Source organism: Mus musculus, chromosome X, assembly GCF_000001635.26.
Source record: "Mus musculus strain C57BL/6J chromosome X, GRCm38.p6 C57BL/6J".
NCBI classification, from domain to species: Eukaryota; Metazoa; Chordata; class Mammalia; order Rodentia; family Muridae; genus Mus; species Mus musculus.
Genome location: NC_000086.7, coordinates 137,053,400 through 137,071,230, shown reverse-complemented (window position 1 = coordinate 137,071,230; position 17,831 = coordinate 137,053,400). Strand labels below are relative to the sequence as shown.

General features: G+C 37.2%; 1 protein-coding gene across 1 annotated transcript in view; it reads right to left on the bottom strand.

Moving 5' to 3' along the window:
• Fam199x (family with sequence similarity 199, X-linked) overlaps positions 1-17,831 on the bottom strand; it is a 32,910-nt gene that overhangs the window by 11,273 nt on the left and 3,806 nt on the right. Inside the window, exon 2 of the mRNA NM_146261.2 lies at positions 8,354-8,573. Coding sequence (NP_666373.1) covers positions 8,354-8,573 — 220 coding nt within the window. The remainder of the gene's footprint in view (positions 1-8,353; positions 8,574-17,831) is intronic.

Sequence of the window (17,831 nt, the reverse complement as noted above, 5' to 3'; positions counted from 1 at the left end):
AGGGCAAATAAATATCTAATCAGAGGCTCTTTCATACAAAACACCAAAAACCATACAAAACACCAATTTTATACAAAAACACCAATGTCAGGATATTCTCTTTGAAGCTTTCCCATGAAAATGTACTTTCTAAAAAACATGAATCGTAACTAAGAATTTCTAAAATACTTATCTAAGTTTCAATGACCACTAAGGTCTTTAATTTACTTCTATGGCTGCAGTATCATCAGGCCATAGAAGAATAAGCAGGAGTTAGTGATCTCTATTACAGGAGACCCGAATGATCTGCCACTTATGAGCGTTATTCAAGACATAGAATTCCATGAATTCTTCTCCAGTGCACAGTAACGATATAAGAACAACTGAAGTCATTTAAAATGTGCTGTTTATATTTATTTGCTTTATATTTAAAGCAAACACTCAAAACAGAAATACTAGAAAAGGAAATGAGAAAATAGAAGACAATGTATAGACAAAGGAGGAAAAAAACTTCATCTAAAACACAGAAAAATAAGATCAAATCAGAAAGTGAGAGATATCAAGAATATATTGCCTCTAAAAAAAAGAGTGGTTTACACAGCTTTATTAATGTATACTTAATAAACAAAACTACACAATTAATGTATAATTTGATATATTTGAATATGCACATACATACACCCATGAAACCAAGACAGTCACATCAAGGTGATAGGCACATAAATATCTTCTAAAAATTGTTTATGTAAATGTAGTATTTTTAAGATACACATCAAGAAAGGGGTAAAATCTTTTCTAAGCAATTTTCATGATGACAAGCTACACCAACTGTCTTTTTTGGTTCTCTAGAATTTGCAACTATATTTGACTTGATGATTTCGAAGCTTTGAAAATTTCCAAAACAAGCAGAGTTTTAGTACTAAGCACCATTGCTTTCGTATGCATTTGAATTCTAATATATACATAGCAATGTAATAGGTATGGGGACTCAACAGAGTGGAAATCACGATCGTTACATGAAAATGTTATACTTTGGAAGGTAACACAGTACCATCCATGTACAACTGCACAAGGTAGCATGTGCCAGATGTAAAGAACAGAGAGAGTGGGAGTGGGTGGGTTGGGGAGCAGGGAGGGTATAGGGGATTTTTGGAGAGGAAACTGGGAAAGGGGATAGCATTCGAAACGTAAATGAAGAAAACATCTAATCAAAAAATAAATCAGGAAAAAAAACGCACAAAACAACCAGAAACAGGCTGATTCTTGGGGCTCACTGGCCAGCCAGACTGTTGTTTAACTGAAGAACTTCAGGTCAATAAGGGACCCTTTCTCAAAAGAGGTGGATGGTATTCCTGAGACTGGCCTCTGAATTCTACATCATGCCCCCACCCCACTCAAAGTAACATGAAAACACACACATACACACAAACACACTACACTGAAAATACCAAGTTCAAAACACAAGTACAGTGTTTTCAAATATGCCAGGCAATCAGATCTTTAATGTAGTATGAAATAAAACTGCAATCTGGATATGGACAGCAGGGAAATGGGGTGTACAAATATTCTTTGAATAGACAAGAGTCATTATTTACTATGCTATAAGATATGTCACAAAGGCTAACATACTTTGTCCATCGAACCACTATAATTTGAAGTAACATCACAGATCAAGGACTCAGCATCAGATAATGGGTTACCATGGAATAACAGGGTCATTCAGGTGAAAATGTAGTCAATTGAACATAAGAGGATATAACAGCAGTTGTACAGTCCAATTAATTGTATTTGCTCCTATATATTAGGCCAGCAATTTCTCACTCTATAATCAATAGAGTATTTCAGAATAAAAAATGCTTAAAGAGTCCTATATTTTTGTAGACTATATTCAATATCTTTCTACCATCATCAGTAGCTGTGACACATGGAGGGAATTAAATCAAACCTCTGTCATATTTTCTGCAAGATACAGCAGAATTCTGTGAGTAACCTCATTTCTGTAACAGCTGATGTGTAATTTCAGATTGCACTTCTAGATTTAAAGTGAGAAAGCAGAATTCCTCACCCTTTGCATTCTCTAAGTGTTCCTGCTCAACAACAGAGATGGTTTCTTAAAGTATGACTAGTCAAATAGAACTTTCCAAAGAAAAGGTGAATGAATCACTTATGTTAACTATAGTAGCACTAAGACATTTGCTCAAAAGTTTAAATAGACGCAGATTTTAACCCTGCCAGTTGATGATGTTTAACCTATAACTGCAATGATTTTGCTCTGTTAATCATAACAATAAGCTGCAATCATTATCTTGCATGATTTATTTAACACTAGTTACTACTTGATAATACTTAATATTAATTAATAATATCTCACAAAGAGAAGGAAGCGTTTTAAACTTCCTAACATATTTAAATGTTAAATATCCATGGAAACAGAATATCTATACTCCAACACAAGTAGGAAATCTGTCTGTAAAGATGGCTCAACTTGTTCTTGCAAGTGGATTTCTAGGAAGAAAAAAAACCCAAACCAGTAGCTACTGTAAAAGGCAAGATCTGATTCTTTGGATGGAGTAGCATCTTAGCATTTTCAGTGCTTTAATCATTAAGTAATAAGTCAGGAAACACTTCTCTTAGAGAACATTTCACAGTATTGTCTCATTGGACATATAAAACCTTTCATCATCTACATAACACCTTTACGATTACATACATCCCTGGTATGAGATGGGCTACAGCTTGTGCAAGTGCTTATCTTGTTCACTTTGCCTGCTTGCTTGCTTGCTTTCTTTCTTTCTTTCTTTCTTTCTTTCTTTCTTTCTTTCTTTCTTTCTTTCTTTCTTTCTTTCTTTCTTTGATCTGTTGCGGTGGACAAGGTCTTACTATGTATTCCTGGCTGCTATGAAACTCACTGTGGAGAGCAGGCTGATCTTGAACTCACAGAGATCCACTTACCTACCTTCGTATCCTAAGTGCTGGGATTAAATACATGTGCCACTATGGCTAAGTCTTCTTAAGAGACCCGTATAACTCTAATAACTAAGCCTAACAGGCTGTGAATCTTTTGTGTTAAATTGTAAGGAATCAAGTTAAAGGCAAGCTTCTAGGCACTGTTGTGAGAGAATTTCTTTATTGGACCTTTTTTTTTCTTTTTTTTTCTTTTTTTGGTTTTTCGAGACAGGGTTTCTCTGTATAGCCCTGGCTGTCCTGGAACTCAGAAATCCGCTTGCCTCTGCCTCCCAAGTGCTGGGATTAAAGGCATGCGCCACCACGCCCAGCTATTGGACCATTTAAAGTTGGAAGACCCACTCTAAATATGGATGACAGCCCAGATAAAAGAAGTAAAAGCTTTCTCTTTACCCTCTGGACTTCACTTTTACTGGCAACTTTATTTGCTCTGTTCCATTGCTGATATTAGAAGCCAGTTTTGGGCTTCCAACATGGGCTGGAGAGTAGTGGCTCTCCACAAACTCTCCAGACCTGCAGAACTAGATTGAAACTGAGGCTGAAACCCCATTGTGAGGTGACTTGTTGGGCTACCTAGACTACATCATGTAAGCCAATCTAATTAGTCACCATTTAATATGTATTTATTCTATTAGTTCTGTTCTTCCAGAAAACCCTAACTAAAACATAGATACAAGAAAATTAGAGACTAGTGTCCCTTACAATTATAAATATAAACGTACAATTCCTTAACAAAATACTATAAAACTATACTCACAATCAATTTAAAGGGACTAAATACTACATAAACATTAGGGGTTGTTTCAGAAATATAAAGGTGATTAACCATGAAAAGCAATCATAGTAGTAGTATCAAGTCTATTAATAGATCAACTTTAATCATTCTATTAAGAGAATGAAGAAATTATCTAACATTTCAACAAACATAGGAAAAACATTTGACAGAACTACTTTCGTGATAAAAAAATATTGACTAAACTAGCAATAGAATGAAAACTCCTATTTGATATACACATTTTACTGAAAAGAAAACCATCTACTTTTATCATTATATTAAGTGGAAAAAGACTGAAAGTACTGTGCCTAAGAACAGGGATTAAAAAAGATAAGCTTTCCCCAGTGTTATCACCTTTTTTACTTTTTTTCAGGTAGGAGGATACCCAGGATCCCACTGTCTACCCCAGGCTGGCTTCCAGCTGCCTCAGTGTCCTGAGTGATGGGGTTATAGGCATGCATCATCATTACTAGGCCACTTCAAAATTTTCATGATTAAAACATTTTAATGATCTGGGTAGAATGAACAAGCAAGAAATAAACAGGCTGGAAATAAAGGGAAAAAACCCATTCACTGCTCACGTGACCTTAAATAATGGAAAACACAGATGACTCCACACAGGAAGGGAAATGCAAAGCTTCAAGATACAAACTGTATCAAAAAGATTGCATTGTATATTGCTTTATACATAGCAGTGAGAAAGCTGAAAATGAAATTAAGAATATCAAGTTCAAAGCAAAATAAAGGATTTATAACAAATTGAACCAAAACATTTAAGATGTAGATACTGCAAAACATCATTGAGAAAAATGAATTAAAACAGTCCCACTTTCTTGAACTGCAATATTTAAATTAAGACAGTGACCTACAGGCTCAGTGTAATCTCTATTAAAATTTCAACTGTCCCATCTTGTAGAAATGTAAAAGGCGATCCTAAAATGTGTATGGATTACAAGGGACTCCCAAAATCCAACCAATCTTAATAAAGAGCAACAACACTGGTTGGGTGTTAAGATATAAGCCTCAAATTCCAGCAATTGGGAGGCAGAGGTAGGTGGATCTAGTTCAAAGCCAGCCTGAGCTACATAGTGAGTTCTATGTCAGCCAGGACTACATAGAGAGATCCTGTCTGAAAAATCATAAAACCAAAACAAAACAGAACAAAGAACAATAACATGGAAGAACACACACTTCCCAATTTCAAAACACACTATGAAACCACAATTAAAAGTGTTCTGCAAGCACAAGAACAGACAGTGATTGACATTAAGCGAATAGAATTGTGAGTCCAAAATAAACAAACACCATGCCATGAGAAACACAACAGACAAATGATGCTAAATTTTAAACACCTGGAAACTGGGACTGAAAAGATGGCTCAGCAGTTAGAACACTGGCTGTTCTTCCAAAGGACTCAGGTTCAATTCCCAGCACCCACATGGCGGCTCACAACTGTCTCTAATTCCAGTTCCAGGGGATCTGACACCCTCACACAGACATACATTGCAGGGAAAACACTAATGCACATAAAAATTTTTTTAAAAATCCTGAAAGTCAATATATTCAGAGGGAGGAATTTGTATAATACAGGGCATTTATTGAGAAACTACTAACGTTACGCTCTATGGAAAAGACTGAGATCTTTCTTCTCCAATTAGGAAAAAAGATAGGCTTTTCCCAGTTTCACTTTTTGAAGCAGGGGGACCATATGCAAAAAAGAAATAAAGAAAAAAGAAAAAGAAAAAAACCAAAATTCATCCAAGACCTGCTTATAAGAACTAAATCTCTAAAACTCTAAGAAGAAACAGGTAAACAAATAAAGCCACTTTTAAAAATACACTATCATAAACACAATAAAGAAAAACATGCATAGGACTTGTCTACGTTGAAAATCATTTATGGCACATAGTAGTAGAAGCCTGAAACACTAGAACTGAGTCAGGAAGGTCCTGAGATGAAGGTCAGCCTGTGCTATGTGGAAAGATCCTGTCTAAATCAATAATTCTATCAAAGGGTATTGTCAAATTAAAAGACACAATTAAGTGAAAAGACAGCCGATGAAAGGGAAATTTAACAAACTGTTTATTTAGTGAGAAAAATATAGAACAAGGATCTACAATTACTCAGACATCAGTAAAAATGGGCAAAGGATTTAGATAGGTTTTTCTCTAAAGAAAGTATACAAGAATGACAGAAGTAATGACAAGATGTTAAACATTAGTCATCAGAGAAATGTAAAGCAAAACCGAACTATCAATCATACCACCTCACCATGATGGGTGAAGTAAAAAGCAGAAACATCAAGTATAGACAAAGGAGAAGCTGAAATCAGCTACAGGAAGGAATATGAATGAACCTTGAAAAAAGTGCAACAACTAAGAGGCCAGACACAAGAGCCATATATAATTATATAAGCCCATTCATACACAAAGAAAGGCAAACTGAAAGTTGACAAAATAGTTCAGTCAGGCCCAATAACTTAGGTTTGCTCCCGGGGCTACACATACTTAAAGAAGAGAACACACTTTTAACAAGTTGCATTGTGACCTCCGTGTGAACAGTATAACGTGCACCTGCACACACACAAACACTAAATTAATAAAAAACATTTTAAAGATAAATCTATAGAACAGATTGGTATTTTCTGGGTGATAAAGACAGAAAAGAAGTGGGACACTGTGTGTTTAACAGGTACACAGTTTCTTTTGGGGGATTACAAAAATACCCTGGAATTAGTGGTGATGCCCATACAAAACTGTGGGTATATTAATGAACATGAAATTATATGTTTTTACATTATTTAAATGGTGAATTTAATACTTTTTAAAGTTGAAAAATAAACTTTTACGCAAAGCATATTGACATCTATATGGAGCACAAAAATAAAAATGGAGATGGTGAACTATATTTTTCTTCTGTAAAACCTCTTAATTCAGTGTAGCATTCTTTTTTCATTTGTTTTTAATTAATTAGTTTGCACCCCAAACACTATTCCTCCATTCCCCACCTCATGGAGTCCCTCCCCTGCATCCCCCCTCTCCTCCTCTGAGAGAGTGAGGCCCTCCCCTGGGTATCCCCCATCCTGGCACATCAAGTCTCTGCAGGATTAGGCATATCCTCTCCTAGCACTCTTGATAGCACATATATACACAAAACTGTAGCCAACTGAAAAATGTTAGGATGGATGCAGCTCTGAAGAATGAGATATTACATTATCTGAAAAAAAAATTATACAGGCAACTATTGAATGAAATATGGTCCTATTTGTATACGAACACACACCTATATCTGTAAAAGCATTTCATAGGGGTAACTGGAGTGGGACTGAGACTTCAAATTTATATCATCCTCTGTTATTTGATAGTTTCATAAAAAGATTTAAATCAAATAAATGCTATTGCGAGCCCCTTTTGAAAATACAAGTTCACATATGTAGATGACTTTCAAAATAGCAAGGATTCAAGTTTATGTGTTGAATAAAACATATGGTCTATGCAAGGGAAGCTTCTTTTAATGTCATCTTCTTCTACAATCATAAAATGGATGGTACGATGAAGCAGCATTTTCTGATATACTATACTCATTATGATGCAGCCTTTACAAACAACTTGCCCTGAACATATTTTACATATTATATATGCTGCAAGAAGAAAAAAAATTACTGTGGGGAGAAAAACACCTACATATAAAAATATCAAACGACACACTACCGTATATCCCTGATAAGAACCAAAAATTACATAACTATGGTAGAAATCATTTATCATATTTGATTTCTAACCTAATTCTGATATGTATCTTCTAAGCACATGAATGAATGCTATCGATTATGAAGTATGGAGTAAAAACTTACATAGGAAATAGTGGTTACTTCTTACATGAAAATCTACAAAAGGATAACTGTAGCATCAGAAGCCTAAAAGGCATATTGACAAAAATACAGAATGCATAGTCCATCTACTTATTTCCTAACTGTACAATATGCTTTCAAAAACTATAAAAAGAAAACTTTAGTTCCTCATGACTCCAAGCTGGCATCAGTCATACCACCAAAAGAGAAGGCGGCGGCCGTGGATACGAAGCTGGGAGAGCTGCCAAGCTGAATAGTGATGCGGGATTTCATCCCCAACATCACTGCCGACACATTCCAGATCGGTTATGAGCAGTACCACACAAAGAAAGTTCAACATAAGCCAAGGAAGCATCGCTGGGCTTGGCCTGGTGCGAATGGCTTACTTACCTATGTTCCCACTGCCTTGAGCTAACAACTTATATAACAATGAACTCAAATAGTGATAAAACAAGTGCCACTGAAAAGGAACCAGGATAGAAGGCACTCTGCACTTCCTAACATGACTTCCTGCCTACTTCCCAACCATGAAGAATTCAATTCAGACTGATTCTTTTCATAGCCTAACTGAAGAACCAATGCCCAATAAGAGGTGAGTGGTCTATGTAAAGAAAAAAAATTAAATACTCAGAGGTAGAAGTGAAACATTTGAACATGACTTTATACCTTTACTTATATAATGATGTTAATAAGAAGCAAGGAAAACTTACCTGCCACTTAGTGATGTCGATGGTGGGGGGCGGGGGGGGGGGAAGGTGGTCAGGTGTGTGTGGAAGGAACCTTACCTGCCACTCAAATTCACTATCTGACCAATCCCAGTACGTGCTGATAGATGAGGAGACATCACTGCAGACACTCCCCTCGGGGAACAAGTCAAAAGAAGTGAAGTCTTGATCATCTAACAGGGAGTAGCAGTCATCTTGATCTCCAACAGAAACGGATGAGAACAGCTCCTCACTACATTCAGAGCTTGCGACACTTGTACCACACGAAGTGAGGTTCCACCTTCAAAACCACCAGAGAAATCACATAAGGAATCGCAGAACTCACAGAATGTAAAAACATTAAGAAAATACACTTACTAGCGACAAAGGTCTTTTGCCGTATGAGGACAGTGGAGTTATGTCTTAGAAACTTTACTTAAAGAAATATACTAAGGGATGGAGAAATGGCTCCATTACTGTGAGGATTGCATGACGACCCATATGGAAAATTTAGCACATATAAAAACGCTGACACCATTGCATACACTAGCAAGATTTTATTGAAAGGACCCAGATGTAGCTGTCTCTTGTGAGACTATGCCGGGGCCTAGCAAACACAGAAGTGGATGCTCACAGTCAGCTATTGGATGGATCACAGGGCTCCCAATGGAGGAGCTAGAGAAAGTACCCAAGGAGCTAAAGGGATCTGCAACCCTATAGGTGGAACAACATTATGAACTAACCAGTACCCCGGAGCTCTTGACTCTAGCTGCATATGTATCAAAAGATGGCCTAGTCAGCCATCACTGGAAAGAGAGGCCCATTGGACTTGCAAACTTTATATGCCCCAGTACAGGGGAACGCCAGGGCCAAAAAGGGGGAGTGGGTGGGTAGGGGAGTGGGGGTGGGTGGGTATGGGGGACTTTTGGTATGGCATTGGAAATGTAAATGAGCTAAATACCTAATAAAAATGGAAAAAAAAGAATAAGCTTGAAAAAAAAACCTCTTAGTACACAGCAGTAATTACTATTACTAAAAATGACATGATCCATTTCAGGCCAGATAAAAGGAATACAAAGTGGACATAAGTTCAAGTGCTTCTTAATTTTTAAAACTTAGTTAATATTTATTTATATTACATTTCTACTGTAGCTGTCTCCCCATCTACTCATCTTCCATTTCTCTTCAGAAAAGAGAAAGGTGCCTCTTAATTTAAATAATTCCTTCTTTTTCTGTGTGTGCCTTGTGTGTGCAGGTGTCCACGGATGTCGGAATGGTGGCAGACACCTGGAATCAGAGTTACAGGCCATTGTGAGCCACCTGAGCTAACTGATATGGGTCCTGGGAGCTGACCTCAGGTTCTCTGGAAGAGCAGCAAGTTTTCATAAGCACTGACCCATTTCTCTGGCCCTTTAAATAACTTTTATCAATGTTAAATAAGCTCACTGTAAAAATGTAGGGATAAGAAAAGAATGAAGGGCTAAAGAGATGACTCAGGGGTTAAGAGCACTGGCTGCTCTTCCAGAGGTCCTGAGTTCAATTCCCAGCAACTGCATGGTGGCTCACAACCATCCGTAATGAGATCTGGTGTCCGCTTCTGTCCTACAGGCATACATGCAAGCAGAACACTCTATACATGATAAATCAATCTAAAAAAATAAAGAAATGAGTGAGGAAGATTAACATAGTAATAAGTCCACTATCTTGCAATCCCTACTACATAGCTTCTTGGTACCTTTTTGCATGTGCATATATATTTTAGTATCCTGTTTCCACTTATCACTCGCTATATACTGAACATTTTAAATAAAAGATAAGTATCTTATCTGACATGTTTGGGGACAGCATATGTTTTAACATTTTAACGATTTTGAATTTCAGGAATATATATAGTATATTAGTGTGTGTATATATATGTGTGTGTGTATATACATGTGTATGTATATGCACACATGCATATATACACACATATATATATGTGTGTGTATATACATACATACATATATATGCATATTTGTGTGTATGTATGTTAGAGATGAAATATAAGCCTAAATATAAAACCAATTTATATGAGACTGCTCTTGCAGTGGACTAGCTTCAATTGCCAACACCCACATGGCAGTTCATAATCATCTGTAACTCCTTCCAGAGAATCCAGCACAATCTTTTGTCCTTTGCAGGCATTGAGGCATGCCCATGGTACACATACATACATGAATGCAAAACAAAACACCTGCATACATAAAAATAAACTAATTTATTTTTACATGCACCCTATACACATAACCTGAATGCCATCCTATGAACTACATATTATGTTTAGTGTGTGTGCTTGTGTTTAAGTCACAGGACAACCTGCAGGAGTTGGTTCTCTCCTTCCACCATGTGGGTGCCTGGGACAGAACTCAGGTCATCAGAGTTGGCGGTGGTACGTGCCTCTATCTGTGGAGCCATATAAAGGAGTTTCGTTTTTGGTTTGGTTTGTTTTTAAAGACAGGGTTTCTCTGTGTAGCTCTTGCCCTTCTGAGAGTCTGTAGACCAGGATGGCCTTGAATTCAGATATCCACCTGCTTCAGCTTCCAAGTGCTAAGATTAAAGGCATGAGCCGCCGCCACCACCACCCCGCAGAATATAAAGTATTTTTAATGTACCCGTATTTTGACATCTTATCACATAAAGTCAGAATGGAATTTTCCACATGAGGGATGATGGTGTTCAAAAAAATTCTAGATTTTGGACTGTTCCATAAATTAGGTTCAACCTGTTTACTGTATGAAGGCATTTCAATTTCATATAGTAGTCAATTGACTGAATACATCATGATTTAGTTGCCATATTATCTCAATAATAGGCTGCCTTCATTGTTTTTATAGTACTTAGATGAGCTCCCTCCCTCCCTCCCTCCGTGTGTGTGTGTGTGTGTGTGTGTGTGTGTGTGTGTGTGTGTGTGCGCGTTTGGCAGTAGAACAAGCACTTGAACCTAGAGACTCACAGAAGCCAGAAAAAGAATCTATCACTGAGTTATACTCCTGACTGTCTTTTTACATGTTTATTTCAAGGATGGATTTCACTAAGTTGCACAGCCTGGAGAGAACTCCCACTGTAGCCCAGGAAGATCTTAAGCTTGCAGTCTCTGCTTCACCTCTAGTCCTGTGCCACGGCTCTAGCTGAAATTAGCCCTTTTGTTTGTAATTATCTAGCCAAAGATAAGGACTCCTAGGATAGGCTGCTTGAAAGATAACTACTGGATCAAAGAGTATGTCCAGTTTTTAAGTCCATGCTACACATTTCGTCAAACTGATTTCTGGGATGGGTAGGATGACTCAGAGGGTAAAGCAAGTCTGATGATCTGAGTTCACCATCTCTGGCACTCATATAAAGGTGGAACGAGAGAGCTAACTCCACAAAGGTTTCCTGTGACCTTCATGGCATCTATGTCCATTTGTAAACACACATACACACATACCCAGAGAGAGAATATATACATATATACACACTAATAGTGAATAAATAAACTTTAAAAATAGTTTTTGCTTAATTTGTTTAAAAATGTGCATCTGGCCAGGTATGGTGGAGCACAACTTTAAATCTAGCACTGGGGAAGCAGAAACAAGTGGATCTCTGTGGATTCCAGCCTAGCCTGGTCTACAAAACAGTTTCTAGGCCAGCCAGGACTACATATGAGACCCTGCTTCAGAAAAAAAAAACCAAGAAAAAATATGTATTGGCTATTTTTCTATTATTTGTGCTAATGTTTCATTACTGTTTTGTGTGTATTTCAGACATTCAAGGATCTATAACATTTTGTCAATAGTATGTATACGTTACAAGAGGGGTCTGGGGGAGTAAGAGTATCTTACAGTCTAGTGATCTTTTATCTTTTTTCTTTTGTAAGTTTCTACTAGTTTTATATCATTGATCATTAAGATCCCACATAAACTCAGGTTGTCTTGATATAGGAAATTAATCCTTAAAATAATAATTAGTATTTCTAATACTAATAAGCTTTTGGAATAATGACTTTCTGAAGAAAAGTCTATTAGGTTGTTCCACATCTTTCATTAAATCCAGCTTTTCTTGAATTATGTAACTTTGAACAATTCCTCGTCTGTTTTGTACAGCTATCCTTAAATATAACAAACAGCCCATGACTTACAAAACATAGGAAATAAAAACTGCATGGTATATTATCCTTTGAACTGAAGGTGAAGTATTTTAAAGCACTGACAAACAAATGCTAATTTAGTTCCACAAATAAAAGAGCAGATGTCAATAAAGTTTCATAAATATAGAACTCATCTAAGAATTCTAGAACACTTTGCTATTTGTTGTTTCTTGCATATGTGTATGTTTGGGGGAGGGGATTCATGCACGTGCATATCTGTGTTTACACCAGAATATTACCTTGTGTCATTTCTCGGGTACTATCCACTTTGGTTTGAGACAGGCTCTCACTGGCTAGAACTTACCTAGTAGGCTAGGTTGACTAGCCAGAGAGTCCCAGGAATCTATACATGTCCCACTTCCTAGCACTGGGGTTACAAGTACATGCTGTATTACCAATTCTGAGGAGTGAACTCTGCCAGTCCTTACCCAACTAAGCTATTTCCCCAGACCCTAAAACATTTTCTGATATTTAGTTTTATCATATGGTTACTAGGTAGATAATATACTCATTAGAAAAAAAATACTAGGGATGGGGACATAGGTGCCTGGAGTGACAAGTTTTAGCTCTAGCACCCATGTAAGAAAGACTGACATAAAACACTGTGAGGAAATACTTCCTGTGATGGGCAAGTAGAGACAGGAGGATCCTGTCTTGCTGGTCAGGTGGTCTAACCAGATCAGTATGCTCTAGGCTCAATGAGAGATCCTGTCTCAAAATACAAAATACTAAGTTAGGGACTGGAGAGATGGCTCTTACAGAAGACCCAGGCTCAGTTCCCAGCACCCATATGGCAGCTCACAACCATCTATAACTCCAGTTCCAGGGGTTCTGGAACTTTCTTTTGGATATCACGAGTACTACATGTACGTGGCACAGACATACATGTAGGCAAAACACATACACAGAAAATAAATAAAAAATTTTAAATTTAAAAATAAGGTGGGGAAATAATTGAGGAAGACCCTTGACATGAATCCTTGTGTACACTTGAGCATGTACACACATACATGAACAAATACAGACTAATATAGTAAACAACCCAGCAGAATTAACCAAATAACCAAATTATTTTTGCAATAAAGGTTTGTAATAGCAATCAGAAACTGTGTCCTGGATGCAGCAGTAGACTGGGCAAACTACTTTTTTCTTGTCTTCAAATTCCATGTGACTCCATATCACTTTCTATCTTTATTCATTAGCCATTTAACAATTATTCTTAGTAACATTTAGGTTCCAAATACTATATCTTCAGTGCTGGGAGAAGCTACAACTAACTTTTTAAATTAGAATTGGCTTTCAGGTTGCAAAACTCCTGTGGAACCATGTTTGCCTCCCTGTGAAATAATGACATTCTTCACAAACTGCCTGTCCCTCTTACGAACCTAACTAGTCAATCACTGACAAGAGTCAGGCATTTGTGTACTTTCGAGAGCACTCTCGTGAGCGCTCTCTCTCTCTCTCTCTCTCTCTCTCTCTCTCGATGTTCCTCAGGTTTTCAGATCTGTGAGTGTATAGCAAGGCTTGGATACTCTCAGATGCAGCTGCCTTTTTTTTTTTCTCAGCAGCAAGCGAACAGAATTCACAGCTGAAACAAAAACTTGGCAAAACAGAAAAATAGTACCTTTTCCTGTCAAAGATTTTTAAATTCTATGTACATATATGTAGTCTAACTTACACACTTCTTCTTCTTCTTCTTTTTTATTTTCGAGACAGGGTTTCTCTCTATAGCCCTGGCTGTCCTGGAACTCACTCTGTAGACCAGGTTGGCCTCGAACTCAGAAATCTGCCTGCCTCTGCCTCCCAAGTGCTGGGATTAAAGGCGTGCGCCACCACTGCCTGGCACAAACACACTTCTTATTATCTTTAACCAATGCAGAAACAAACGGATAAAGATACTTTTCTCCATTTCTAGCATGTGGTACTAAGTTCATCCTTCTAGGAATCTACTTCCTTCCTCAAATAGAAATTTTGAAACTAATAAAATATTGAAATATGTACAAATAATATTATTTTTAAAAGATAAAAGTAAATGAAAGTAAATGTCCCAAAGCATAAAGAATAACCAATAGATGTCAATAATGGTATTTTCAAACCACTTATCAAAAATGAAAGAGCAGGGCTGGGGAGGTGGCTCAATAGTTAAAGCATTTGCAACACAAACCCAAGGGGCAGAATCCGAATCCCAGAACCCATGAAACTATGCAAGTGAGCATCACTGCCCACCTGAAACTCCAAAATTCTGGAAGCTGAGACAGGAGATCCCTAGGACAAGCTGGGTAGACAAAACTAGCGGAGCAGGCAAATCCTGGCTTCAGCTGAGAGGTTCTGCCTGAATGAACAAGGTGGAAAGCGAACAAAACAACCAGCAACATCACTTGGGCCCTACCCACACAGACAGGTACTCACATACATGAATAAGAACTTACACACATGCTCATGAGAAAAATAACAGGAAAGTGAAGAACAACATAATTATAATAAATGGTTTGCAAGTAATACATATAGTCTGACCCTGTTTCATTTTATAGGTTGAACAGCTCTCATCTAAAAATCCAGAATTTACAGTGTCCTCAAATCCAAAACTTATTGCAGGCAAGCTTTATACAATGAGTACAAAATTCTACCCTGACCTTGAAGGACAGAATACAGCCAAGATACAGGTGTACTAAAAATGTTATATAAAATGTACTCCAAGCTATATCTACAATATGTATGTGAAACATAAATTTAGGATTTAGACTTGGTTCTCATCTCATTATGTGTATGTGAATACTGCAATCAAAAATATATAAAATCTGAAAGACATTTGATTCCAAGTATTTCAGATAAGCAATCCTCATACTGTATTCCTACATAGGAAAAAAAAAAACATGGAAAAACCAAACTGAACCAAACCAAAAACAAAGTGTTAACTGTGTTCTCTCTGAGAAAAGAGATGAGTGATCTCTGTGGCTTTTAAAAGTACCTTCAATTTTCAATAAGAAGCTTTTGTAATAAAAATGTAAGTAATATTATTTAAGACTTTTCTGATGGTTTTGAACTGTCAGTGAATGTTCAGTTTGTGTTTAGCATTGAATAATTCAACTTTACAAGCCTTTACACTTTAAAAAATTATGTATATTTGTTTTCCTGGCATGTGTGTCTGGGCACCATGTGTTTGTCTGGTGCCCATGGAGGCCCGAAGAGGGAGGAATGAAGTCACAGATAATTGTGAGCTGCCATGTGAGTACTGGAGATGGAATTTTGGAATTCTGGTCCTCTGGAAGAGCAGCCAGTGCACTTAACTGCAGAGCCATCTCTCCAGCCCCAGCCCTTACATTTTAGTCCACTAAGGCTGGCAAACATCAAAATTCTAACTACAGCCATAAAATTACTCACAGAGACTTTCCCCAAAACTTTGAGAGAAAAATGTTGATAAAAGTCTCAATATTTATGGTGATTGACTTTAACAATTTAACAATTGTTGTTCAAATGTTAGTTAAAAATAATAATAAAGCCACTAGCATTTCTTCCTAAGGCTGTTCCAGAGTATATATGGACTGAGGACTTAAGTTATTTTCATAAGCTACACAGTGGGTTCCAGGCCAGCTTGGGCTATAGCACAAAACACTATGTCAAATATAAAATTACAAAAATGTTCGCCGGGCATGGTGGTGCACACCTTGAATCCCAGCACTCGGGAGGCAGAGGCAGGCGGATTTCTGAGTTCGAGGTCAGCCTGGTCTACAAAGTGAGTTCCAGGACAGCCAGGACTATACAGAGAAACCCTGTCTCAAAAAACCAATATATATATATATTAAAAAAAATACAAAAATGTTCAAATTCAGAAAAGTGCTATAGATCTGTAGTGCAGGTTGTAGTCAGGAAGCAGAGATAGGAGGATCAACAGAAGTCCCAGACCAGCTTGGTCTTCACAGTGAGTTCCAGGCCAGTTAGGATCATATAATCCAACTTTTTTTTTTAAAAACAAAACAAAACAAAAAACCCAAACCAACCAACCAACCAACCAACCAACAACAACAACAACAACAAAAACCTATGAGGTTACTGAGATGGTCCCATGATTAAAGCGCTTGATGTACAAGCCCGAGGAACCTCCAGTTCCATGCCTACCATAGGAAATCTGCAAGTGGTACAAAAAGCACAGAATTGGAGTTGGTGCTGTAAGTCAGTGGTGGAGTATATTCCCTAAATATCTTTATCCCCTGCAGTGGAAAGAGAAACAGAAGATACAAAATAGATAATGAAATTTTTGCAGTCATGAACATGTGTGGTTATAAAATCTCATAACTGAACCCAGCGTGGGCTCAGTGTTACGTATTTGTAATTCCAATTGCTCGGAAGCTGTAGAAAAGAGTACAACTTCGTGGCTAGCCTGGGCTAACTTAGCAAGCTCCTGTAAGATCAAAATAAAAATATGACAAGGGCTATTCAGTAATAGTAGAGCACTTGTTTGGCAGTCATGACACTCTAGAACAATTTCTAGTTCTGTAAAAACAGATCACCCAACCGAGTAACTGATGTTTCCAATAGCTCATTTCACATCCTGCCAAAAAGGTATGAAAGGCAAGGTAATGTCCTCACCTCTACACTTTTCACAATGGTTTATGTTGGTGCACTTTTTTTCTTGAAAGATGAAAAGACCAACTATCTGGTAATCTATATTATCCTCTTTCATCTCATATTTTAGTTATAAGACTTACCAATATTGTTAGGAAGGAAGCAAGAGATAGAAAGGTAGGTCAACAAAACCTCTATTATTTACAATGGAAAAAAAAAAAAAAACCTCACCAAAAGAAAATGTCTTAAATACACATATGTATTAACACTGACATTTTGCTTAAAAGTCTACTCATTTTGACATACTAAAATATATTCTACTTTTCCAAAATTCCAGACAAGCCTAATCACATCATCCAATGAACTCACAGGAAAGGATAAATGTTTCTAAAATGGAGTGAATCAAGCTCCTGGGCTCTCGCGATCTACTTTGGCACCCCAAGTAATATAGACCATATGTGTATGCTGCTGCAACTATCTAGACAGTGAATTCTTTAATAAGGGTATTTACTTGTGATGGACTTTTAATTTTTTCCCCCAAATCTAGACTGTTGGCATGGTAACCTATGTCACCAATGAGATTCAGCCTGAGAGGACATTAGTACTGCTGCTGTGACTCCCAAGTTAATGAGAATGTAGATACAGCCCGGTATCTGATAAATGTAAAGGTACAAAACTGTCATCCTCACCAGGCCCTTATCACCTTATCAAGGGCATTATTTAAACAGTCTGGCCATTTCCTTATCCAGTAACAACCAGGAAGCAAAATAAAGATAAACCAAAGATCTAACCACTGGCAAACTTTCCAGATGCAATAAAGTTTCCTTCATG